Source organism: Hemiscyllium ocellatum, chromosome 3 (assembly GCF_020745735.1).
Source record: "Hemiscyllium ocellatum isolate sHemOce1 chromosome 3, sHemOce1.pat.X.cur, whole genome shotgun sequence".
NCBI lineage: Eukaryota > Metazoa > Chordata > Chondrichthyes > Orectolobiformes > Hemiscylliidae > Hemiscyllium > Hemiscyllium ocellatum.
Window position 1 is genome coordinate 46,543,499 of NC_083403.1, and position 26,569 is coordinate 46,570,067.

General features: G+C 40.5%; 1 protein-coding gene across 1 annotated transcript in view; it reads right to left on the bottom strand.

The window, feature by feature from the left end:
• Positions 1-26,569, bottom strand: part of mdn1 (midasin AAA ATPase 1) — a 186,184-nt gene that overhangs the window by 133,853 nt on the left and 25,762 nt on the right. The window contains exons 13-25 of the mRNA XM_060849750.1: positions 23,585-23,697; positions 21,716-21,864; positions 20,665-20,725; positions 18,672-18,883; positions 17,721-17,824; positions 15,363-15,507; positions 14,973-15,069; positions 10,708-10,821; positions 9,618-9,765; positions 8,493-8,603; positions 6,816-6,967; positions 5,895-6,073; positions 432-640 (exon numbers count right to left, since the gene is read on the bottom strand). Of these exons, the coding sequence (XP_060705733.1) occupies positions 432-640; positions 5,895-6,073; positions 6,816-6,967; positions 8,493-8,603; positions 9,618-9,765; positions 10,708-10,821; positions 14,973-15,069; positions 15,363-15,507; positions 17,721-17,824; positions 18,672-18,883; positions 20,665-20,725; positions 21,716-21,864; positions 23,585-23,697 (1,794 nt within the window). The remainder of the gene's footprint in view (positions 1-431; positions 641-5,894; positions 6,074-6,815; positions 6,968-8,492; positions 8,604-9,617; positions 9,766-10,707; positions 10,822-14,972; positions 15,070-15,362; positions 15,508-17,720; positions 17,825-18,671; positions 18,884-20,664; positions 20,726-21,715; positions 21,865-23,584; positions 23,698-26,569) is intronic.

Genomic DNA, 26,569 nt, shown 5'->3' on the forward strand with positions numbered 1-26,569 from the left:
CAGACAAGTTTATGTGGAAAGAGACAGTGAGATCTGCAGAGGCTGGAGATCGGAGCTGAGAGTGCGTTGCTGGAAAAGCATCCAAGGAGCAGGAAAATCAATGTGTCAGGCCGTAGCCCTTTATCAGAAACAAACAAACCAACAGGTTTATTTGGAAGCACTAGCTTTCAAAGCACTGCTCCTTCATCAGGTGGTTGGGAGCAGCACTTAAAAAGCTCATGCTTCTAAATAAACCTGCTGGACTGTAACCTGGTGTTGTGTGATTTTTAACTCCATTTACAGTGGTAATATACTAATGCGTGTCATGCTGAGGAATAATTCTCTGCCTTTTATAAAGTTCCAATTAAAGCCTGCAATCATTGTCCATCTAGGACATTCAGCCCACACCCTCACACCTGCGAACAGAAAGACCAAAAAAGTCAAAAACAGACCTTCCTACCACCATACAGTCCAGGAGGATTCTGAGTTGCAAAAAGCATGAATCTTGGATGTGCTTTTACCACCTCCTGGGTCTCAGTTATAAAGAGCTCTCGATTGTCATCAAGCAGCCGATTAAGAGCTTCCAAGACATCAGTAGGGGCTAAATTCAGTTCATCCAGGATAATCCAGTGGCCCTTTCGCATAGCATTGATAAGCACACCTAGAGAGAGAGAGAAAAAACACACATCACCACTTTGATTATATTAAATGTAGAAATGTTCAGTTTTGAAATATTAGTTTATCCATTCTAATAAATTAAATTTCCTCCAACGCAGGACAAAATCATTAATTGTAAACATTAAATGGACTGGATTTTGTGATCAGCTTAGGGGAGTAAACATCCCTTGAACTCACAAAATGGTCCTCAAAATGCATTTAACAAATATGAGAACATATATTTCGAACTTCAAATGGGGTGAACTTGGTCAAATCAGTGGGGACTGCGGTCAGTCAGGGGCTATTGCCACAGTTAGTCAAGGGCAAGTCAGACAGTGAGCACAAAGTTCATGAAGGTTTGGGGGGTGGGGGGTGGGGGGGGGGGGGGTGGGGGTTGAAGGGGGTGCTCTCCTGAATTACCAGACTGAGCCTTGCTTTGTAAAGTACATCCAAATGTCATCTTCCATGCTCATCCAAATCACAAATGGAACCTGAAACAGATAATAGCTAGGACCTTACCCAGATTGAGCAAAGTGTTTTTTTTCTCCTGTCTGAGTACAGAGGCTCAATAAAATCTGGAACTGGAAAAAGCACAGTTGGTCGAGCAGCGCAGAGGAGCAGGAGAGTCCAAGGTTCCAGCAGGATCCTTTGTCAGGTCCTGCCTGAAACACCAACTCTCCTGCTCCTCTGATGCTGCTCGACCTGCTGTGTTGTTTCCAGCTCCACATTTTATTGACTCTGACTTTCCAGCATTTGCAGTCTTCACTATCCTGGAGTACCTGGGCTCTGCTGTTGGCAATATGAAGCTGTTCAAGGGGTAACTGCATTAATTGGGCATTTCCACTGTACAGGGTGAATTTTTTTTTTAAATCACAGAATCCTGTTTGTGAACTGCATATAGTGTCCAACTGTGCGTTTTCCATTAAGGTCCATCATGGAGTAGACAATAGGCCCCCTAAAAAGGGAGTTCCAATGCTTGCAGTACAGGTTGGACTGAATATGCTGTTCCTTGCACAACTTGGAGCAGGCAGAGATGACACATATTGGATGCTGAAGAGGTGGGTGAGTGACAGCAGGTGTCTTCCAGGGATGAAGATGACACTGCAATGGAGAAAAATCACTCCCAGCATGATAGAATGCTGCATTTTTAGGTGCAACAAGCCTGACTAATTTAACTGACACCCACTTCCAATGAGTAGAGTTGGGTGAAGTTATCATTCATTGATTACAAATTTGACGTTGCTTGAAAAGCAAGAGCATCCATTCTATCTCAAAAAGCAAATTCATCACTTTTGTGTATGTTTTTCTTCACTTTTCTGGTTGTTTAATAGAAGTTAAGTCGAACTGTGTGAAAACTTTCCAACGTTTGATGCTCTTACTTTAAACAATAACAAAATGTGACGTAATGCTGGCAGGGTTCTAATCTGGTATGGCACCAAGGACAGGTAGCCTGTGTAACTTAACACTTGTTGCCATAGTTACAATGACTGTTGATCAGACAGGTGATGATGTAAAATCATCACTGGAGTGTCGACAAGCTGAATAACAAATCTTTGCAGGTGATCAAAGTGTCAAATAGTGCAAGTAAAGTGTCAACTGCTGAATAGCTAGTGAAGGGATGACCGATGGTCCAATTAATTAAGGCAGGAGAGATAATTACGAAAACAAAGATGGTGTTAGAATCCACTCACAGTTTGCAGATCTTTTGACACTCTTAATTACCTGGGATTATCTTGTAATAATCTCTCAATCTATAAATTCTGTGTATGGGCATTCCCTCCACTTCACCTGACAAAGGAGCAGTGCTCTGGAAGCGTGTGATTTTTAATAACCCTGTTGCATGATAACCTGGTACTGTGTGACTTCAGACTTTATCCACCACAGTCCAACACTGGCACCTCCACACCATTATTAACTGGCGCAGTCATAGCATGAAGAGTTAAGAGGGAGTGGAATTCTTAAAATTTGGGTGGGGGAATTAAAAGAGCAGAAAATGGTCATGATAACAGCAGGTAAAACCAAAAAAGGTAAATCCAGAATTACTTTAAAGTACATGAAGGGTAAAAGGATAACTAGGGAAATAGTAGGGCCCATGAAGGACCATGATGGTAATTTCTACATGGAGCCAGAGGACTTGGGTAGGTTCTAAATGAATATTGTATGTCAGAGCAAGGTGTTCACTAATGAGAGGGATGATATGGTTATAGAAATCATGGAGAAGAACCATGATTTAATTAATTAAATTAGTATAGACAGGAGATTCTGACTCATCAGAGAGTCTGAAAGTAGATAAAACTTCCAGGGCCAGCTGGTACAGACCTCAGGCTGTTGTGAGAGGCAAGGGAGGATATAGCAAACATTTTTCAATGCCTCTCTGGCCTCAGTAGAGGTGCCAGATAACCCAATGTGTGGTATCCTTATTCAAGAAGGAAAGAATAGGTAAACCAGGAATCTACAGGCCAGTCAGTCTACCTTCGGTGGCAGAAAAACTACTAGAAGCAATTTTCAGGGATAGAATTAATCTGCCCTTGGAAAGGTCATGATTAAAATCAATAATATGGCTTCATTAACGAGATGTCTGACAAATTTGACTGGACTTTTCTAAGAGGTGACCAGGAGTATACTTAACAGTAATTCATTGGACGTAGTCTACTTAGCAAGGATTTTGATAAGATCCTGCATGGGAGCCTGACAGAGATGGCAAGAGCCCATAAAGTTCAGAGAAATTTAGCCACTTGGATCCAAATTGACCAAGTGGTTGGAGGCAAGAGGGTAATGGTCGAAGGATATTTTTGTGACTGGAAGCCTGTCAAAGGGATCCCGCAGGGATTAGTGTTGGGGACCTTGTTACTTGCAGTTATATAGAGTCATAGAGATATACAGCATAGAAACAGATCCTTCCGGCCAACTCCTCCATGCCAACCAGATATCCCAACCCAATCTAGTCCCATGAGCCAGCACTTGGCCCATATCCCTCTAAACCCTTCCTATTCATATACCCATCCAGATGCTGTTTAAATGTTGCAATTGTACCAGCCTCCACTACTTCCTCTGGCAGCTCATACCATACACATACCACGCTCTGCGTGAAAAAGGAGATCTCTTTTATATCTTTCCCTTCTTACTCTAAACCTATGCCCTCTAGTTCTGGACTCTCCCACCATAGGGAAAAGACATGTCTATTTATCCTATCCACGCCCCTCATGATTTTATAAACCTCGATAAGGTCACCCCTCAGCCTTCGATCCACCAGGGAAAACAGCCCCAGCATATTCAGCCTCTCCCTATAGTTTAAATCTTTTCGGAACCCTTTCAAGTTTCACAACATTCTGCCAATAGGAAGGAGACCAGAATTGCATGCAATATTCCAAAAGTGGCCTCACCAACATCCAGTAGAGCTGCAACATGACCTCCCAACTCTTGTACTCAATACTTTGGCCAATAAAGGAAAGCATACCAAACACCTTCTTCACTATCCTATCTACCTGCGACTCCACTTTCAAGGAGCTATGAACCTGCACTCCAAGGTCTCTTTGTTCAGCAACACTCCCGAGGACCTTACCATGAAGTATATAAGTCCTACTAAGATTTGCTTTCCCAAAACGCAGTACCTCACACTTTTCTAAATTAAACTCCATCTGCCACTTCTCAGCCCATTAGCCCATCTGGTCAGGATGTCGCTGTAATCTGGGGTAACCTTCTTCGCTGTCTATTACACCTCCAATTTTGGTGTCATCTGCAAACGTACTAACTGTACCTTCTGTACTCATATCCGAATCATTCATATAAATGACAAAAAAGTAGTGGACCCAGCAGATCCTTGTGGCACTCCTCTGGTCACAGGCCCCCAGTCTGAAAAACAACTCTCCACCACCTTCTGTCTTCTACCTTCAAGCCAGTTCTGCATCCAAATGGCTAGTTCTCCCTGTATTCCATGAGATCTAACCTTGCTAGTCAGTCTCCCATGGGGGAACCTTGTTGAATGCCTTACTGAAGTCCATACAGATCATGTCCATCACTCTGTCCTCATCAGTCCTCTTTGTTACTTTGTACATGGTGAATGGTTGAACCTGGGAAGCACTGAGGATTAGAAGGGATCTTGGTGTACATGTCTACTGGTCCCTTAAGTTCACAGGATAATTAGATAAATTGGCTAAGGCAGCAAGTAGGATATTTCCCCCTTTATTAGCTGAGATAGAGAGTATTTAAGAGATGGGAAGTTGTGTTGGAACTGTATCACAAGTTCATTAGGTTACAGCTAAAGTACTATGTGCTGTTCTGGAATCCACATTACAGGAGGAATGGATCGCATTGGAGAGGGTGCGAAGGAGATTCACCAGGATGTTGCCTGGGCTAGAGAGTTTTAGTTATGAAAAGATAAGAGCTGTTTTCCTTGGAACAGAGGAGACGGAGGGCAGACATGATTGAGATATATAAAATTGTGGCTGTAGACAGAAAGTAACTTTCCCTTTTGGTAAAGATCAATGACCAAGAGGCATGAATCTAAGACAAGGGGCAGAAGGAGGTTTGGAGGGGATTTAAGGAGTTTTCTTTCCACTCAGGTGATGGTGGTGGCAATCTGGAACTCACTGTAAAAGGCATAACATTCTCATGGTATTTAGATGTCACTTACATACATCAAAGACATACAAGGCTGAGGGCCAAGTGCTGGAAAATGGGATTAGAATAGCTATGTGCTCGATTTTGACCAGCAGACTCAATGGACTGCAGAACATTTCTGTACTCTAGAATTCTGTGGATTCCACATCATTCACAAGAGGATGTATCAGAACCAGAGAGGTCTGATCTGATTCATTGGTTGTGAGCCCTTCCAATACTATCCTGCTTCTATGGGTCAACAAACCTGCAGTATTGCAGTGCAGCTTCATCATGTACATTAAATCATTAAACTAGGGTCAGAGTGACATTCCTGATCACTATTTAATTTAGTGACTATTGAGCACCCCTTCTGGTCATTCAGTCTGCAAAGACAGCTGTACGAACCTTCAGAATTACATGCATTGTTCAAATGTACTTATCAATCAGCAATAAAAATGAAGGAAGCCTAAGTAAGTTAGTTACTTTTGTTACGTTCGTAACCAAAATCTGCTTCTATAGTAAAGGGTGCTCAGACTACAAATTCAAGTATAAATAACGTCAGAGCATAGGATTCAGAGAAAATTGATCAAGTTCACTCATGGAAAGATTGCAAACCATGTTGTATTGCTTTCAAAATAAAACAAAAATATGGTACAAACCTTCCTTAAACACCAATTTTCCTGTTTCATCAGATGCATAACAGCCAATGTACTCCTGAATGTCTGTGTGCTCATGGTTATTGATCCGCACACAATGGTTTCCTGTGGCAGCTGCCAACCAGCAGATTAGACTTGTTTTACCAACTGATGTCTCTCCTTGAATAAGCACTGGATGTATCCTTTTAGTAAAATATTAAAAAGTTATATTTTAAACAAAGAATATTTAACAAAAACAAAATCACAAATCAGTACAAGTCACAGTCAGTTGAATATACAAATAAATACTAACATTACTTTCCAAAAATAAAATTGTAAAATGTTTATCACCTATTGACGTTTCAAGATTACAGAGAGCAGACAGATGTTTCTAAAGTGCAAACTTTTAAAACGTGTAATGCAATTACATCGCCAATACCAAGTGCTGTTTCCAAAGTGAAATTTTCAATAACACAGGGTTACACAAGAACGCAATCATTGCATTAAAGAAGAACTGACTAAAGAGAAGAGACAAAATTTGAGATGACAATGGAAATTTCTGAAATTATAGTCAATTATTTATTCTGGTAAGAATGCTATATGATCTTTATTTTCACAATTAACAGGAAATAGACTATTTTAAAAACATGCTGTCATCTTAGCTCAGTTGGTGCGACACACATGATCCATCAGAAGGCGGTGGTTCAAATCCTACTCCAGGCCTGAACACATCCTTTAACATGGAAGTAGTGCTGCATATTTAAGTATTAAACTAAGGTCCCACCTGAGCTTCAGACTTACAAGGAAGATCTTTTGACATTATCCTAAACTTGCAGTACAGATTTCCCATGGCCAAACTACTAATAACTAGTGAGTATGTATCAACCAATCCTAAAACAAAACAGTTTTTCCAAATGATTTGAAATGAAAATTACATATTCCTACCCTGCAGCAACTACTCTTGCAAGATCCCTTAGGTTAAGTTTGACAGAGGGTGTCAGAATATACAACTTGTCAACAGAGGGTTCCTTTTCTCCTGTTGCAATCCAGTAGCCTTCAATCTGTACAGACCGTCCTCCTTTTGGTTCTGGTATTGGCTGAAATGTTAAAGACAAAAGGAGTCACTGCTTCTCCATTTACAAAACTAGTTCTGCTCCCAACAGAAACTGACCTGATTTCATCTTTCAAAGCAAACACAACTATGCATTAAAAATCTGAAATGATGCAAAACTATGCTGCTCACTTCAAAGTGTGCTGTTGATCTCTTTTGCAATCATGAATCAAAATGCAAAGCATTCCAAGCAGCTTCAGAGAAACATTCGCAAAAAGGCAAAAAACAACAACAGTGAGCCCCAGTATTACAAATAGCTTGATCAAAGAGGCAAATTTTAAAGAGGGCTTTAAAGGGAGGATAGCAAAATGGAGCTTCTAGAGCTTAGGCATTAGGTAACTAATGGCAGTGTTGATGTAGCAATTAAAATTGGGAATACTCAAGAGAGTAGATTTAAAAGGAGACCAGATGTCTCAGAGGATTGTGGCGCTGGAAGAGATTACAGAGGTAAGGCCATGGAAGTGTTTGAAATAAAAACACGGGAATGTTAAAAATCAAGACAATGCCTGACTGTGAACCAATGCAGATCAGTGAACACTGGGGCAACAGCCATACAGGACTTATAGAACGTCACGTTATGAGCAGCACAGCTATAGAAGACATGACATTGAAAGGCAGTATATGTATGGGAGACCATCAAAGTGTGCATTGGAATAGTCCAGTCCATTCAAAGGCATTAATGGGGACCTCAGCAGCAGATGCACTGCAATTGGAAATAGGTATTTTTAGTTGTATATGAGGTCATGGCTCATCTTCGAGTCAAATGCAAGATTAAGATCGCAAGTAATCAGTCTTCCAGTTATTCAGCATTATAAGAATTATATCACTGAGCTAGTTACACAGAGTTAAATTCCTCCACGACAAATTTATACTCAAAGTACAATTGAAACAAGTCATAAATAAAATCTGACAATGCAACTATGAAGTTAATGCACTTCTGTAAAAGCCAAATAATATCAGTTTCGTCAAGGAAACCAGCTGGTCTTACCGAGTTTGGGCTGTGAGACACCAGCCCCACACCAAAGTAGTTGATTTAACTGTTGTGTAAGTGGTCAAAAATATCCCTCAGACAAATCAAATTGCTACCACCTTTGTTTGGTAACTAGAGATAGCTAATAACACCAATAATGAGCATATTCTGAACATTCAGTAAAAATACTAATAGGAAATCAAGCTCAACTTATAAAACAAAGAACTGTGATGCTGGAAATCTGAAACAAACAATACAGAAATTGCTGGAGAAACTCAGCAGGTCTGGCAGCATCTGTGGAGAGAAAATGGTGAACATAGAGTCCAGTGACCCTTCTAAAAGGGTCTTTAGCCAGCAAATTCTGTTTTTGTTGGTGTTAGCTTATACCAAGTTCTGTCTAAAGATTCTTCCTCAGGCTGCAGAATGGCATATACTGCAGAGTTGCTAAAATTGTAGAAAATGAGCACTACTGACCACTGGATAAGCCTCCATTCCATATTCCAAACCAGTTAACTTCATGGATAAAAACTGAAGTAAATACCTGTTGGAGAACAGCCTTGGCATTGTTCCCAATAATATGACAGCAAATCAGTTTCTCAACAATTGGGTGAGATACACGGTCCAGTTGAGTAAGGAAGCTCATGCAGAAACCCTGCAAAAAATCCAGTTGTGGATAATTAGGAATTTTAAAGAAATAAGAAAATAAGAAAAGGAAGCAGGAGTAGGCCATTTCGCCCCTCAAACCATTAAGTTCAAGATGGAACTGTTCCTGGCCTTAACTCTCAACTCACTTACAGGCAAAAACCTGTTTAACTCAGCCTTCAATATTTAATTTCCCCAGTCTGTACAGCCCTAAGGGGGAGATTTCAAAGCTTAATGTGCCTCAGAAGTCCTTTCATAACCATCTTAAATGAAAGACCCCTTATATTGAAGCTGTGTACCTTGATTCTAGATTTTCCCATGCAAAGAAACATGTTCCCAGCAGCCACCCTGTCAAGTCTCTCATAAGTATATGCTTCCATTAGGCCACCTTTCAATTCTTCTAAACCCTAAATAACTATAGTCTTCATATACTCAACCTTTTTTAAAGGCAGCCTCTCCATCCCCAGAACCTTATCTCTGAGGTGTCTCCTGTGCAAGTAAATCCTTGCATAAGTAAGGAGACCAAAACTGTTCGCGGTACTCTTGCTGAGGTCATTGCACTGTATGGTTAGAGAATGTATGCCATCCTTTTTTACTTCACAGGAACATTTTTGAACAATGTTCAGGAGCAGGAGTAGTGAGCCATTCAACTCATCAATCTGCTCCACAAGCTGATAAGCCAATGGCTGATCTGGGTGTGGGATCAACTCCATGCCCTTGTAAAAATCAATACAAGTAGGGATGGGAGAAAAGGAGAGTAAAAACAAACAAAAGCAAGCTGCACAATAGTGGCGTTAATCTCCTTAAACACAGTTTTTATTATTTAATCTGCAAGAAACTGGATTTGCCTTCAGGCGCAACCATAAATTTTTCTCACAGGAGGTAAAATATCTTTAACTAAATGTATGTATTCAGAGACATTACAAATGCATTGCATGCTTCATGTCTGCAATAAAACGTGAACAAATTTACTGCCCTATTTAGTTCACATGTTAAGAAAGAAATAATGGCATTCGCTAGTTACCTCATACAATGACCTTTGAACATTGTTGCACGTGTTCAATGCTGCAAATCTAAGAGCTCGGCACAGAGTTCGAAGACTGTAGTGGGGTCTATGGCCTGTACCATCCATTAACTTGACATTTTTCTCCTTACGCAGAGATAAGTAAAACCTAATAAAGACAGACTTACTTTCAGAGGAAGACGCACATGTAAAATAAATTGACATTTCCAATAAGGTTACGATCCAACTAATCTCTTCAATGTGCCACAAAATGTAACAAATTTGCATGTGTTCGATATATTCATAGTGACAAGGACAAGCTGCAGTGAATTGGTAACACTGAACCCATCTAGAAATTGGGATTTGGTGAATCTCCATTTTTGCATGTTTTGGCTTTAAACAGAACATCATTTCACACCAATTAAGGGACGTGCAAGAGTGAAACTTAGGGTTCCAGCCGAAAGTATTAAAGGTCATCATTGAACTGAATTGGTGTCCTTGGGGTTCATAAATACAGATTAGATCATACAGTTTAACATGTATGGACTTAAAGGTTGGATGTGTGTTTTTTAGGCTGACTTTATTATAGCTTGTTTACTGTGTCATTCTCAAATGTTGGCTTGTACTTTAAGAATATTATAAAAAAAACATTTGTTTTAGTCACAAGCCAGAATTGACATCAGCACAGAAAACAAGCCAACAAAAATTTCCTTTCATGTAGTTGAGCCTGAATGATCAATCACAACACTGCAGTATAGCAATAAGGATGTTGTCATAGGACTTAACAGAGCTGAGGACTAAACCTTGAAGCAACAGAAGCCAAAGCTTCAACAACCCAATCGAGGCAGGAACTGGGGAGAGCTCATCAAGGAGGAACACAAACAAACAATACCATTGATTTCTCTATCATTATGACAAACTGACTGCTTTTATAAAAAAAAAGCAACCCATGCTGCACAGGCAAAATATTGCCACTCCATTATATAAACCCAAATAGAAAATTGTGCTTAAAATTTATCTTCATTGCTAACATTTACTTCTCTTCCCACCTCCTCCCAACACTGCATGTACTTCAAAACATCTCCAGGCAGAATCACCAAGTTATTCTTACGCAATAATGCCCTGAACAGCTTTCTTGCTGACATTTAATCCTTTTAGGTAGTCAGATATGAGGATTCGGAGATCTCCTTCATCTTCAAGTTCCTCGACATACAGCTCTGTGAACCTGTCAATATAGAAGTTAAAAATGTCAGCACTGTGAAGACTTGAAAATTAAAATGCACTGGGGAAAGCTAAAATGAGGACCAAGGAAGAAACCAATAGCATGCGAGCAGTCTAGTGACAATCACAAATCACACGTGCCAGTGCAACAAGTAATTCAAGAGGCAAATGGGAGGTTGAATTTCATTCAACATCATTACAAGGTTTTGCAAATAGGAGTAAAGATGTCTTACTACAACTGTATAAAGCCTTGTCGAAACATCACTTAGAGTACACATTTCCTCTGACAGGATAGGTCAGAGGCAGCATGGATTTATGAAGGGGAAATCATGCTTGAGTAATCTTCTGGAATTTTTTGAGGATGTAACTCTGAAGATGGACGAGGGAGATCCAGTAGATGCAGTGTACCTGGACTTTCAGAAAGCTTTTGATCAAGTCCCACATAGGAGGTTAGTGAGCAAAATTAGGGCGCATGGTATTGGGGGCAAAGTACTAACTTGGATTGAAAGTTGGTTGGCTGATAGGAAACAAAGAGTAGTGATAAACGGCTCCATTTAGGAATGGCAGGCAGTGACCAGTAGGATACCGCAGGGATCAGTACTGGGAACGCAGCTTTTTACAATATATGTTTATGATACAGAAGATGGTATTAGTAATAACATTAGCAAATTTGCTGATGATACTAAGCTGGATGGCAGGGTGAAATGTGATGAGGATGTTAGGAGATTACACGGTGACCTGGACAAGTTAGGTGAGTGGTCAGATGCATGGCAGCTGAAGTTTAATGTTGATAAATGTATGGTTATCCACTTTGGTGGCAAGAACAGGAAGGCAGATCACTACCTAAATGGAATCAATTTAGGTAAAGGGGCAGTACAAAGAGATCTGGGTGTTCTTGTACACCAGTCAATGAAGGTAAGCATGCAGGTACAGCAGGTAGTAAAGTAGGCTAATAGCATGCTGGCCTTCATAACAAGAGGGATTGAGTATAGAAGCAAAGAGGTTCTTCTGCAGCCGTATAGGGCCCTGGTGAAACCACACCTGGAGTACTGTGTGCAGTTCTGGTCTCCAAATTTGAGGAAAGACATTCTGGCTATTGAGGGAGTGCAGCATAAGTTCACGAGGTCAATTCCTGGAATGGCGGGATTACCTTACACTGAAAGACTGGAGCGACTGGGCTTGTATACCCTTGAGTTTAGAAGACGGAGAGGGGATCTGATTGAGACATATAAGATTATTCAAGGATTGGACATTCTGGAGGCAGGATCTGCTGATGGGTGAGTGCCGAACCAGAGGACACAGCTTAAAAATACAGGGTAGACCATTTAGGACAGAGATGAGGAGAAACTTCTTCACCCAGAGGGTGGTGGCTGTGTGGAATGCTCTGCCCCAGAGGGCAGTGGAGGCCCAGTCTCTGATTCATTTAAGAGAGTTGGATAGAGCTCTCAAGGATTGTGGAATCAAGGGCTATGGAGATAAGGCAGGAGCAGGATACTGATTAAGGATGATCAGCCATGATCATATTGAATGGTGGTGCAGGCTCGAAGGGCAGAATGGCCTACTCCTGCACCTCATGTCTACTGTTTTGTTACCCAAGGAAAGATACATGGAATAGAGGGTGCATGACAAAGGTTCACTAATGTAATTATGGTATTGGGATAGAGAGAGTGACATATGAGGAAAGGTTAAATAGATAAGGCCTTTAAACTGTTTCCAGTTTATTTGAATGAGAAGTGATTCCGTTCAAATATACAAAACTGTTGCAGGGATCAATGGGGAAAATGCTAAAGGATGCTTCCCCTACCTCAGGGAGGGAGATCTAGACCAAGGGGACAGAGTCTCTGAGTAAGGAACAGACTTTTCAGGACTGAGAAAAGGAGGGAGGAATTTCTTCACACAGTGGTAAATCTTAAGTTCATGTCAAGTGTTCATACAGTCTTATGGTCTAACAGATTTTAAGCTGAAAATGTGTTGCTGGTTAAAGCACAGCAGGTCAGGCAGCATCCAAGGAACAGGAAATTCGACGTTTCGGGCCAGAGCCCTTCATCAGGCTCTGGCCCGAAACGTCGAATTTCCTGTTCCTTGGATGCTGCCTGACCTGCTGTGCTTTAACCAGCAACACATTTTCAGCTCTGATCTCCAGCATCCGCAGACCTCACTTTTTACTAACAGATTTTAAGCCCAAGAACAAGAGTGATGATAATATTAATATTTTTTAAAAATGCACTATAACCAATTCCATAAATAAGCAACAGTAGATTAATAGTAGTGTCATGAAAACTGATCATTGCTCATTTGGGATAAAAGGTCTTTTCCATTCAGAACTCCAACAAACCAAATTCAGAGAAGCATATTTGGAATGAAACAAAACTCAACACTTGAACAGAACATAATTAACAAATAATTCAAAAGAAACAAAGACAAGTCCTCAAAAGGCAATCAGGTTAAAATACAATAAATAAAGTCATATTCTTCAGACAAATACTGTCAGTGTTCATAAGACTAAACATCCTAAGTAGATGGCATGAAAACCAGAACTTGAGAGCAAGCATGACAAATTCCATGCTCATACATTTTAACTCAAACCCAGGCCATCCAACCAGTTCAATTTCCTGACAGTTTCAGAAAACATTTAACATAAACATCTCATAACATTTTTCAAACATAACAATCAGAAAATAGACATTAATAAATTTGTATATGGATCGCCAGAAGATACTCTATATCTTAGGTTGACATTTCAACACGGTTTGGCGGCACGGTGGCACAGTAGTTAGCACTGCTGCCTCACAGCGCCAGGGACCTGGGTTCAATTCCCACCTCAGGCGACTGTGTGGAGTTTGCACGTTCTCCCCGTGTCTGCGTGGGTTTCCTCCGGGTGCTCCAGTTTCCTCCCACAGTCCAAAGATGTGCGGGTCAGCTGAATTGGCCATGCTAAATTGCCCGTAGTGTTAGGTAAGGGGTATTTGTAGGGGTATGGATGGGTTGCGCTTCGGCGGGTCGGTGTGGACTTGTTGGGCCAAAGGGTCCATTTCTACACTGTACGTAATCTAATCTAATCTAATCTAAACACAGTAGTGAAGAATCACCGCATTAAAACTGTTCCTTCCTTTAATGGGTCAAAAACTGCAGTAGCCCCTGTGTCTTATGCTGAACTGGGCAGATGAGATCCCATGGCACCAAATCAACAGCAAAGAATGCTTCTACCGTGAAGAGAAGCCAAGTCCTCTCCTGGGAAAGAGCTGTATACAAATCCAGAAAGAATGGCTTCTCTCTTAACTATGCATGCTGGGTAAAAGGCTCTTTACTCTAAAAAGGCCAGTGGTTCAATAAAACTTGCTGCTGCCACAGGCTGACCAATATACCGATCTTCTGGGAATCTGGCAAGAATAAAGGAAGGCGAGAACAATGGAAAGCATCAGTGATCCCAACCCCGTAAGGAGTTCAGTGAGAGTGAACTCCTTACTGTAAGGGTGCAGGAATAACATTATTAGTCAGTCTTTTCAGGAAACAACAAAGATGATTACTGAGGATAGGGTAGTGGGTGAAAGTAACCCATGTTATTTGGTATCAGGCTTGAGTGTGGGTGGGAGTGGCCTGTCTGTGCTAAAAGCAACCCATGCCATGACAGGACCATGGCAGGATTTGCACCTGGGTCCCCAGAATATTACCTGGGTCTCTGGATTAACAGTCCAGCGATAATGCCACTGGGCCATCGTTTTTGCCAGAGCCTCAGAGGCTGAGGAGTGAACCAATACTGTTAAATAAAAATTAACAAGCAAGAATGGGGTGGTTAGTTGGAGTCTCTTTTCCCTACGATGGAAATGTCAAATACTTGGGTGCATACGTTTAATGACAGCGAGCGCGAGAAAGTTTAACAGGAGGTATATGAGGCTACCTGTATTTTCTAAACATACAGAGAGTGGTAGGTGCCTAGAATATGCTGCCAGCAGAGGTGGTATAAGCCAACATGTTAGCTAAATTTAAGAGGCATTTAGACAGACACATGAATAGGCAGGGAATAGAGGGATATAGACAACATGCAGGCAGATGGGGTTAATCGACATGTAGAATGACATCATTGTTGGCACAGGCGTAATAGGTGGAAGGGCCTGTTGCTGTGCTGTACTGTTCCATGTATGAGATTTTAGTTACCGGTTCCTTATGCCTGGTGGTAGGTTTTTCTTTCCCACGTCCGTTGCTGGATTCATGCAGGCAAATAACCTAAACTCTGGATCACGGTGGATGGGCTCTACAAAAAGAATAATTCAAGTTAGGAACCTCATACTTATACTGTAAACAATTACATAGAGAAGAAAAATTTCTACTTGGGGTGCAAAGTGATTAGCCAAACACAAAATTACTTCACTTTCCAAATCTTGAAATCACCATCTATATTAAACTGCATATTAAATTATGGACAAGTGGCAGGATGTGCGTTTTGATTAAAAAGAACGGCTACCTGTAAGAGTTTCATGTGAAATAACTACATAAAAAGAAATAAGTTAGAGACAATGTTGGATACAAAGACAATAATTCTTGTACCAGTATCTCCTCTATCCAACAGCACAAGTGAGCTTGTATTCCCTTCCAATAGTCCACTCAGACATTCCAGAGTCTCTGCAGAAGCCAAATTGATCTCATCCAACAAGATCCACTCTCCTTTCTTCACAGCTTGTGCTAAGGTACCCTTGTGAAACAATAAAAATGTTAGAGAAGAAAATTTAAATTAGTCACTCTGAGATTAAGTGAAAAATTAGGGTACTAGTTAAATCCAGAGCCTCTAATTTCAGACTGAGAAAAGCAATTCGATTAGTCAAGCCTGGTAATCAACAGTCATTGCTGGATACTACAAAGGTGGATGTTAAATGAAAATAGAAATATGTTCAGCTGGGATACTGTTGTCTCTCTCCCACTGAGGCAAAACAACCCATGTTCACACGCTGGGGAAGGTGGAAGTTCAATTTTAATAGAAGTATCAAAACGCAGGTTTATCAGCTTCCACTGTTTGATGCATTGCTGAGAAACATGGTGTGAAGTTTTGATAGATGCTAATATCAAAGTAAAATTAGTCATTGATCTTGCATACTGCATCAGTAAATAGAGATCACTAATCACCACTACCAAAAAGTGGCCAACCATAACTCAGCAGATATAGAACTTAATTCAGGAAAGTTACAAAAGACAGTAGTGAAAAAGGAGGGAAAAAAAACAAAACCTGAGAGCCATCAACTCCCAGTTAAAGATAAGCCAGCTTTGCATTCTGAACAGAAGAACACAATGATTCAACATATGACTCCTGCAGCTAGACAGTGATTTTACTTTGGATTTTCTCAGTTCTTGCTATTCTACTGACTTCTGTGTTAGGCTGGTTACTATGATTTGGAAGAGAAGTTCCATATTTTAAGGGAATCAAGAACATTCCAGAAAACTACTCAGAATCAGGAAGCCATGAACACTGATTAGCAATCAAGAAGTACAACATTAGACAAGAATAATGAGAACACAACTGACTTAGTTAAACACAAATCTGACAGCAACTTCAGGCAAGTGCAGTTGTGCAGCTAAATGTGAAAATCTGCAAGTTATTGAGCAAGATTATGCAATCTGTACCACTCATCTTCAAAAACTGGCAAGTCATGTTCAGCTGTATTGAACTTTAGTTAGTCCACACTCCCCGAAGGATACAGAGGCTGTGGAGAGGGTACAGCAATGTTGCCTGATTTGGAGCTATGAGGAGAGATTGGACAAACTTGGCTTATTTTCACTTAAATGTCAGAAGCTGAGTGGTGAACTGATAGATATTTACAAAATTATGAGGGGCACGAATAAAGTGAATACTCGGAGTCTTGTTCCCAGGGTACAAATGTACAGTACAAAGGGACATAAATTTAAAAAGGTAAAAATGGAGGTGAGGAAGACAAGATTTGTTTTCCCCTTCAGAGGGTGGCGAGTGCCTGGAATGTGCTGTCAGAGGAAGTGGTAGAAGCAGAAACAAATAGCAATGCTTAAGAGGTATCTTGACAGATACGTGAGTAGACAGGGAATAGAGGGATATGGATTGCACAGAGGCAAAAGGTTAACTGTTTTTACTCATCATGTGCCAGCACCAGCTTGCTGGGCAGAAGGGTCTTTTCCAGTACTGTACTGAACTGTTCTTCGTTCAAAATTTCTTTTTTTCCGGCAAGGCAGCAGAGTCTCATTTATACAGACTTTAGAGTTCACAAAAATACCAAATTAATTTGCTTACTTTTTCTTCATCTCTAATATATGTATGTTATCACATTCAATTCATTAATTGAACACAGCAGCTTCTGCTTCAGCCTCAGCACTAGACAACAAAAATTCTTTAATTTAACTGGTTATGGGAGATGCATTGGTTTCCTTTAGAAGGGCATTTGAAACTCACACTTGCAGCAAGTGTGGAAGCAGGAGATTCAGCCCATCGAGTCCACACTAACCCCTTCAAACAGCATCCTACCTAGACCGAACTTCTTATCCTATCTCTGAAACACTGCATATCCCATGGTTAATCCACCTAGCCGACACATCCCTAGATGCTATGGGCAATTTTAGCATGGCCAGTCCATCTAATTTGCATATCTTTGGACTGTGGGAGGAAACCAGAGCATCCAGAGGAAACCCACACACACTTGGGGAGATTGCGCAAACTCCGCACAGACAGACAGTTATCCAGGTCCCTGGCACCGTGAGGCAGCAGTGCTAACCATTGAGCCACTGTGCCACCCACTGGATGAGAAAAGGTTTGGGGAAAAGCCATTGAGCTGGGGCAAGTCTAATCAATAGCAGATGCCACTCATTTGTTCATGCAAATGTCTGGCTCAGACCAGAAGTTGAATCATTGAGTTATTATATGAGCTGTCAATCATTTTCACATCTTACCTCCACAAAAGCAAATATCAGTGATGATTCAGCTCGTTTCATTTGCTGCTGAGCCTGGGTCAGGCGCAGACCAAGTAACTCCCACTTATCTTTCAGCCAGCCTTCTGAGATAAAATATAACAGTGTTTGAAAGACAACAAGAAATCTGAAAATCTGAAGAAACTAATTCCAATAGCTTCTGCAAATGTGAAATCACACAGAAAACCAGCAAATGAACCATTTTTTCACCCTTGCTTTCTCTTCCTGCCTAATATCTCCTCAAGGAGAAAGTGACGACTTCAAATGTTGGAGATCAGACTGAAAATGTGTTGCTGGAAGGGCTCATGCCTGAAACGTCGATTCTCCTGCTCCTTGGATGCTGCCTGACCTGCTGCGCTTTTCCAGCAACACATTTTCAGCGCTAATATCTCCTCAATTCAAACTTTTCTTTTCTCTCTTTGCTTTGTGCAGGATAGAACATCAAACAGATCATTCAATATTCCCGTTTAATTTGCAATCCTTTAATCTCATGGGTAAACGGGATACTTCATTCCATTGTACACCCAGGACTCCATTGCCCTTGCTGCATTATCAGCTCACACTTCTAATTAGCTTGTATGCAAAAAAAAAGTTTCAATGGCAAATCCACATGCATCTACCCAGACAAAAACAAACTCAATCCACTTTTAATTTTTGTTCAATTTTGCTTCTAGTTGAGGCCATTTTCCATGGTATACTTTTAAAAAAAACTAAAAAGAAAGATTGCAAGATTACAGTTTGAATGGAACAAAGTCTCTGTCAGAAATAATTTTGTATTTTTCATCCTTTGTGATTTTAAAATTAGACCTTCAGTAAACAGGGACAAGCATACTTCCACCAGATTAGTTGTCTTCCTCTTCCCTCCCAAAGCTCCAACAAAAATTAAATACAAGCTTAAAATTAATTTTTGGAAAATAGTTAAAAGTTTCTCACTGTCTTCCTTTGGCTTTAACTCTTTATTGATGGCGGTTTTATAGACGTGCAGCATCAGACGGAGTAAATCCTGCCAGCGCTTCTGTTTACAACACGTTTGAACGTGGCCCAAAAAAGTAATGTTCTGCTTCCTGGAGTACGTCTGAATAAAAAGCTCTTCAAATGCTTCGCGCAAAGGCAGCATAAGTAGTTTACGGTCCATAGGTTTGTACCTGAATACAAATCCCAGATGTTAGTCAAGTTACCAAATACTATGGCCACACTGTTGACACTTGAGTAACCGATGTTTCTTTTTGCCCCCCCCACCCCTGTTCCACATTTGAAAATACTTTTTTAAAAATCTGTTCATAGATGGGGGTGACAGTGGTTCTGCCAACATTTATTACATGTCCTGATTGTCCTGGTGATGAACTGCCTTCTTGAACTGCTGCATTACTTGGGGTGAAGGAACACCCAGTGCTGTTAGGAAGGGAGGTCCAAAAGTTTTGACCCACTTAAATTGAAGGAATGGCAACACTGATCCAAGTCAGGATGGTGTGTGACTCAGAGGGGAACTTGCTGAAGCTGGCGGTCCCTTGTATCTGCTGCACTTGTTCTTGGAGGTGGTAGAGATTGTGGTTTGGAAAGAGCTGAAGTAGTCTTGAGTTGCATATGCCAAGGATTGTGAACATATCACCAAGTAGTTGGGTTATATAAATACTGAAATTTAAATTCTATTGAAGGAGTTTATTTTCATCTCTCCCTCACTGGCTTTTCACCTCACGTCACCCATTTCCACAATAATGGGTCAAAAGTGAAGCCTTCTCTGAAAGATTGCCACCAGGAAGTGCAATTTTAATACTTGTGCTCATTTTATTTTCATACAATGGCATATCTAGCACTTGCACTGTATCCCTAGTTTAGTTGTTGGCTTTCAGAGCTTGGGATCGAGATCATCAAGTCCAAATGATTTTCTCCTCCTTTTCACACAAAACATCCTTTGCCATCTTTGTGACTCAGCAACACAAAAAAGGGAATCTGGGGTTTGACAGTGCAATGAGTGGTGAAGTAATGATATCAGTGAGGATAGTGGCAGAGCATGAACCTAGAAGTACTGCCTGGGAGAGATGTCATATCTGGCAGCATTGGATTGTGACTTGAATGTTTGTTGGCTTTGAAAAAAATGGTTTCTCTGCTAGAAGAAAATGTGGATATTTTAAAGTTACTGGCAGTGGCATGGATTCCAATTCAAAGAGTCAACAGCTACAAATCAATGAAAATGTCAAACTGCTCACTGAGAATGTAAGATCCAACATTATGTGCAGAATCCAAATTTTCAAATTTTGTGTAACAAATGAAGAGGGCACTCTGTGGACACATAGACCTGTCACGCTGTATGAACTTAACATGGTCACAATGAAAACAGTTTTTTCTTGAGGCCTTTCCTTGACTTGTTAATGTTCCAATTATAAAAGGTGAGAAGTAACTCTTTTTATTAGCAACTTCCATTTCCAAGATGGATTCTAGCCAATCCAGATCAACAAGCGGCTCTGAAAACTCTTTGCACATTTCACAGCTGTAAGAAATTGTCCTATAGCAGCCAAGAGGATTCACAACATTCTAAAACAAAAACAAAAATTGCCCTCTGGACCAAATCTTACAAATCCTTTATAAAATTTCAGAATCTAGATCCACACCTTCACCAAAAACGAACTGTTTTTCTTTAGACCATTCTCGTGAACTACGTCCTGTTCAAATCCATCCAATAGTCTGAGACAGCTAGCTTACAGGGTCAACAAACAGTAAAATAAAGGGTATCTCTGCCCATCTTCAGTGGGAGAGGCAGTACCCAGTTATCCTCATCTGTCAGAATGGCCATTAAGATAAATCTAACTTAAGAAGAAGTAGTGCAAAGAAATGTGTCAAATAAAGACAGGAAACAGTCATGTAAACGTTCAACTGACATTTCAATTAACAGCTTCTCTCCATCAGAATTCTCAAGAGCAATACTCACCCTCCAAGCAAGTCTGCTGTGTCACTCTGTTGGTTCATATTTACGACCTTCAGTTTGTGACCTGAAACAAAATACACAATAATATTTACACAAAACAAAATCCCCAAATGGGGAAGGTCACTGGACTAGCAATCCAGAGACTCATGTTCTGGGGACACTGATTCGAAACCCACCATGGCAGATGGTGAAATTTCAATTCAATTTGAAACCATAAGCTAGCAAATGAAGTAACCACCATAGACTAATTTGATTCATTCATTTCCTTCAGGGAAAGAAATCTGCCCCTTTTACCCATTCTAGCCTGTGTTTGACTTCAGGCCGCCAGCAATGGTTAGACTCTTAACTGGATAGCAATAAATGCTGATGTAGCCAGTGATACTCACATCCTGTAAACAGATTTAAAAACACAAATCAACCAGCTACTACTCACACATTGTCATAATGCTGACCTCAAGCATGGTTTGTCGTCATCAATGGAAACAAAAATCTATTCAAAAATTAATTCGAGACTAATTGTGAGGAAATAAATTTTCTGCTTATGGAATTAAAAGACCATGCACTGTCCATGCACTACGTAGTTTATAATGTCCTTTAGGGGTGGCCAATACGAGACATCGGTCAGCAATGTAACTGACTCTCAAATGCTCTCTAGCAATAATTGCTGGCCCAGCTGGTGATGCCCACATCTCATGAGCAAATTAAAGATTGAAAAGGGTCTGCAAGATTCTGAATAAAGTGGGGAATTCAGCGCAACCACAATCCAAGCTTTTATTTTGAAAAAAAAAGCTTCAGCAAGCACAATTTCCGAATCTTGACTGATACTTTTGCTTTTCTTCATGGTCCAGAACACTTGAAGCCAAATGCAAAATACCTGCTGCAAACCTGCCCAAAACAGTTAATCACCCACAGAAGGGAGACAGATGTTGCACCTCATCCATCAGTTAACTCAAAGCCTGATCATTTGAGTGACTTGGCGTGCTGAACAGTGTCATTTTTTAAACCAACTCCATTAGCAAGACAAAATGCATTCAACAAATACCATTCTACCAACCTGTAATTCTGGCAAGGTACTGAACAGTGGAGGTTTTTCCAGTTCCTGTTTCACCAACCAATAAAACAGGCTCCTTTTTCTTCAGGCAAACAGCCAGTTGTTCCAATAGGAGAGACGACGGCCGTGTTGCTGAAAAAGTCTGGGTTTCCCTACAAAGTGCAAGGATTTCAGTATGCAAAAAGCAAAGCATCCAGATTGTAGACATTCCTCACCAGTTTATTAAGTGGAGGTGAGTTACCATGTATAAATTGTCTTTTAATTATAGTTGAATAAAGTTGTACTAAGCATTCAAGCTAAACATGGTAGTGCATGAACACAAAAGTATTTGGAAAAGTCAGATATCAAACACAATCCAACTAGTCCCAAACAAGATCACAAAAGCACTGGCAATAAGAACAGGGGGAAAAAGAAGTCCTGGAAAACTCAACAGGTATGGCAGCAACGGTGGAGAGAGAGAGAGAGAGAGAGAGAGAGAGAGAAAAACAGGGTTAAATGTTTCAGGTTAATGACCTTCCAACAGAAGATAAACTAGCAATGTAAGAGTTTTTAAAGACAGTGGGAGAGGGAAGGCCAGGAAAAATGCTGGGGAAAATCTGTGACTGGGTGGAAGGAAGGGAAAAGGAAATAGCATTTGTTCTTAAGACGATTCATACTTCAAACATGAATGGTGTTTCTCTCTCCATAGATGCTGTCAGATCTGCACCATGTTTATTTCAGATTTCCAGCATCCGCAATATTTGGCTTCTATTGAATAGAAAAAAAATTAATGATGCAACAGCCAAAAAGGGAGAGTAATGTTTACAGGGAAGAAGCAACACTTGCGTCCAAATGTATTGCTGCTGTGAAAACCATCTGAATGCAACACAAAGGAATAATAAGAGTGAGACATTGTTTCAATGGGTTCATCTGCACTAAGTTGAAGGTAAAGATAAAAATCATTCAAAACAAGATTCAGGCAAATGTTACGATGCAAAATGTAGTTGTACTTAAATTTTGATGCCAGAAGGCTGTAGACATAAGAGTGAAAACAGAAGTTGCTGTTCCTTGAGCTTGTTTTGAGTTTCAATGGTACAGGTGGCTGGCCAAGGTCAGAAAGATCGAGAAAGAGATTTTAAAAAGTTGAAAAGACAACCTGGGGCTATGCTTGCAAACAGAAGAGATGCCCCACAAACCAGGCACCTGTTGGTCTCTCGAATGTAGAGAGAAACACACCGAACTGAAAGAAGGAAAACAAACTCACTTTCAGTTGGAAGAGCATTTGGGCAGCGAGAAGGTCAAAGGGCGTATGCTTCATCCTTTACACTTGAGCATAAAGAATCCATAAGAAGTGAAGGGGTGTTAGAGATTGACTAGGGAATAGTCTAGAGTGTCACAGAGGAAATGGTTCTCTACAGAAAAGGGGACGGCACGGAAGATGTGTTTGCTCATACATCTGACCACACATGGCTTCATGAGACAGCGGAGACTGCAAAGTGGCAAAGCCATGGAGAGATTTGAAAATCAAGGACAGAAAAATTAAAAATGAAATATGGCTGGTCCAAGAATGAATATACATAGAGGGAAAAATAGCAGATGGGAGAACTTGCCATGCTTCAAAATAATATCAATATTTTGCCATTCATCTGAATTATCAGAACAGCTCGCTGGCATCTTAGGAAATAAAGTCATTTGTAGCTATTGTGCCACCCAGTGGCTTAGTTCTGTAAATACTGCATGACAAGTTCAGAGGTGGTTTCTCAGACAACAGACAGTTGGATATAACACTGTTAACATAAATAAAATCGTATGAGGTTTCACAGTAATAGCAGCAAACTAAATCTGACCAAAGACAAAGGGGTTAAAGATATTCAATTTTGATATTGTACTTACAACTGCAATAGGACAACATCACTTCTTTGCCGTGGGAGAACAGCCCGTCCTACAGTTGCTTCCATCTCAGTGAACTCGACAGCAGGTTTATACAACCGGCAGTAGAACTCCACCTGCAAAACAAAGTAACGTCAAATCACCGTCTCTGACAAACACTATTGCAACAAACTTTAAATACTGCACTTCATATCGGTTACGTAGAACTGGAGGGGACACAGTGATCATTGTAGGTTTAATCAAAAACTCAACTTCAGCAGATTGGAAAGATCTGAAGGCATCAGAAAGAAGTATTAACAAGAGAAAAAGATTTACAAGAACAGTTCCATGGATGGATTGAAAAAGTTCAGCTTCATCTTCTCAAAAGAAATCGGAGACGAGATTTCACACAGCTGTTCAAAATCACCGGGTGGGGATGGGGCATACAGACGGATGAATACAGAAGATGATGCCACTTAGTGGTAGAAGGGCTGAAATTTACAAGTGATCAATAAAAATAACAAATGAGCCACAGGTGACGGGAGGGAGAGCTTTCTTAAAGAGTGCAGGATGGGATCTGGAAAGCATTATCGAGATTATGTTTCAGGTAGATTCAAATGATGGCTTTTAAAGGCAAAATTAGACAGGCATCTAAAGAGAAATCATGCTCAGACGCAGGTAAAGGACGCGTGACTGGAACTAACAGAGTTGCTCTTGCGGTCGACCAGCATAGATAACATGGTTAGACAATAATATAGTACGTAGGAATTTCAGCCCATTTGACACTGGATTCACTTTGTTCTGAACTCAGTAGGTCGAGAAAAGGATTGCAACATACAATTCATTATTCATGACTTAAGGTAAAATCTGAAGTGTAAGCTTCATTTTCACAGGAACAGTCCCTTCTGCTACACAACTGGGCACAGTCATGGCTGCAGAATTAATTACCTACTACAGTTAAGACACACTAGTTTCTTGTCCTTCTTAATTCCTTATCATATGTTGTAGTGTTCCAAATTTAATTAGTGCAAACTGTCAATCATCTAATTCCCACTTTTACATAAGTCCAGTTTGGCTACACATGTAAAATAGCACATAATTTACAATTTATTCAACATGATTGATCTCAGATCCCAAATCATTTGGTTTTGTAAAACCAGAAAAAAAAAGTTTAGCAGGCACACTTCACAAACTCAGCATTCAATTTAGCCAAATTATATTATGATCACAGACCAGAACTCTCATTTCATGTTCGGATCTGGTTGAGGACTACTTTAACAGTAGACAGTTACTAAACAAAAGGTGAGAATTGTATATTAGGGTTAAATTCCATTCACGTGAGTGTGAGGTAATGTACCTTGGAAGAAGTAACAAGACAAGGAAATGCTCGATGAATAGCAGGACACTAGAAAGCTCAGAGGAACAGAGGGATCATGGGGTGCAGAGGGGTTAACAAGTAAAATAGCCAAAGGAGTAGTCAGAGACCAAGGCCAGTAAGAGAAAATGAAAAAACAGTTAGGGGAGAAGTTACTGAGCATGGCAGGACTGGCAGTCTGAGGTGTATTTGCTTTAAAGTGAGGCAAATGACAGATGAGGCAGTTGAACTTAGTTCTATGTATTAATTCTAGCTCTATGATGTTTAGCTTTTAGATTCTTGATTGAGGGGGGAGAAAAAAGACTGACAGCTTAACATTCTAGAATGTAAATGCTTCAGGCGAAATAGAACAGGATGGAAAAGAGTTGGGGAATTGAATTACTGATAAGGGAGAATATCACAGATGTGCTGAGGGAGGACATCTTGAAGAGCTTATTCCAGTAAGGTCACATGGGTAGACTTCAGGAATAGGAAAGATACAATCACTTCGATGGGAATGCACTATATCCTCCCAAAGGCCAGCAAGTGACAGAAGAATAGATATCATTGAGTCATAGAATACCTACAGTGTGGAAACAGGTCATTTGGCCCAACAAGGCCACACTGACATGCCGAAGAATAACCCACCCAGACCCATTCCCATACCCTATTTACTCTACATTTACCCCTGAATAATACACCTAACGTACACATCCCTAAGCATGATGGGCAATTTAGCATGGCCAATTCATCTAACCTGCACATCTCTGGATTGTGGGAAGAAACTGGACCACCCGGAGGAAACCCACACAGACCCAGGGTGAATGTGCAAAACTCCACAGACAGTTGCCCAAGGCTGGAATCAAACCCGGGTCCCTGGCACTGCGAGGTGGTGGTGCTAACCACTGAATCACTGTGCTGCCAAACAGATTATGGAAATAATGCGAAACTACATGGTTGTTGTGATGGGTGATCTTAACTTCTCCTATATAGATTGGGACAGTTTTTTGAATCAATAATCCAACTAGGGAAGGGACCATACTAGAGCTGGTATTGGTGAATGTGCCCAGCCAGGTGATGGAAGATCCAATCAGGTGATGGCGGTGGTGGTGGTGGTAGGTCCGGGGCTAAGTATTTTGGAAACATTGACCGTAATTCTGTAAGTTTTAAGTTACATACGAATAAAGATAAGTGCAGCTCTTAAGTACTATGCTGCGGGAACGCTAGTATAGGCAGGAACTGAGAAACGTAGATTTGGGAGCAACTATTTGACTGTAAATTTACATTTGGCATGTGGGAATCTATTAGAGGCCAGTTGATTACAGTTCAGGATCAATCTGCTCCTGTGAAAGAAAGGATTAATATCAAATTTAGGAGCTTTGGTTCACGAGAGAAATTATGCACTTCATCCAAAAGGAAAAGGAGGTACACTGAAGCCAGACAGAGCCTTCAGAAAATACAACTATAGCAAGACAGAACTTAAACAAGGAATTAGAAAGGCTAAAATGGATCATGAAATGTCTTTAGCAAACAGGATTAAAATAAAATCTCAAGGAAAGAATGTGTCCATTCAAGAACCAAGGAGGGAATTTATCCATGGCTCTGGAGGAAGTGGCTGAAGTCCTTAATGAATACTCTGCATTGATATTCACCAA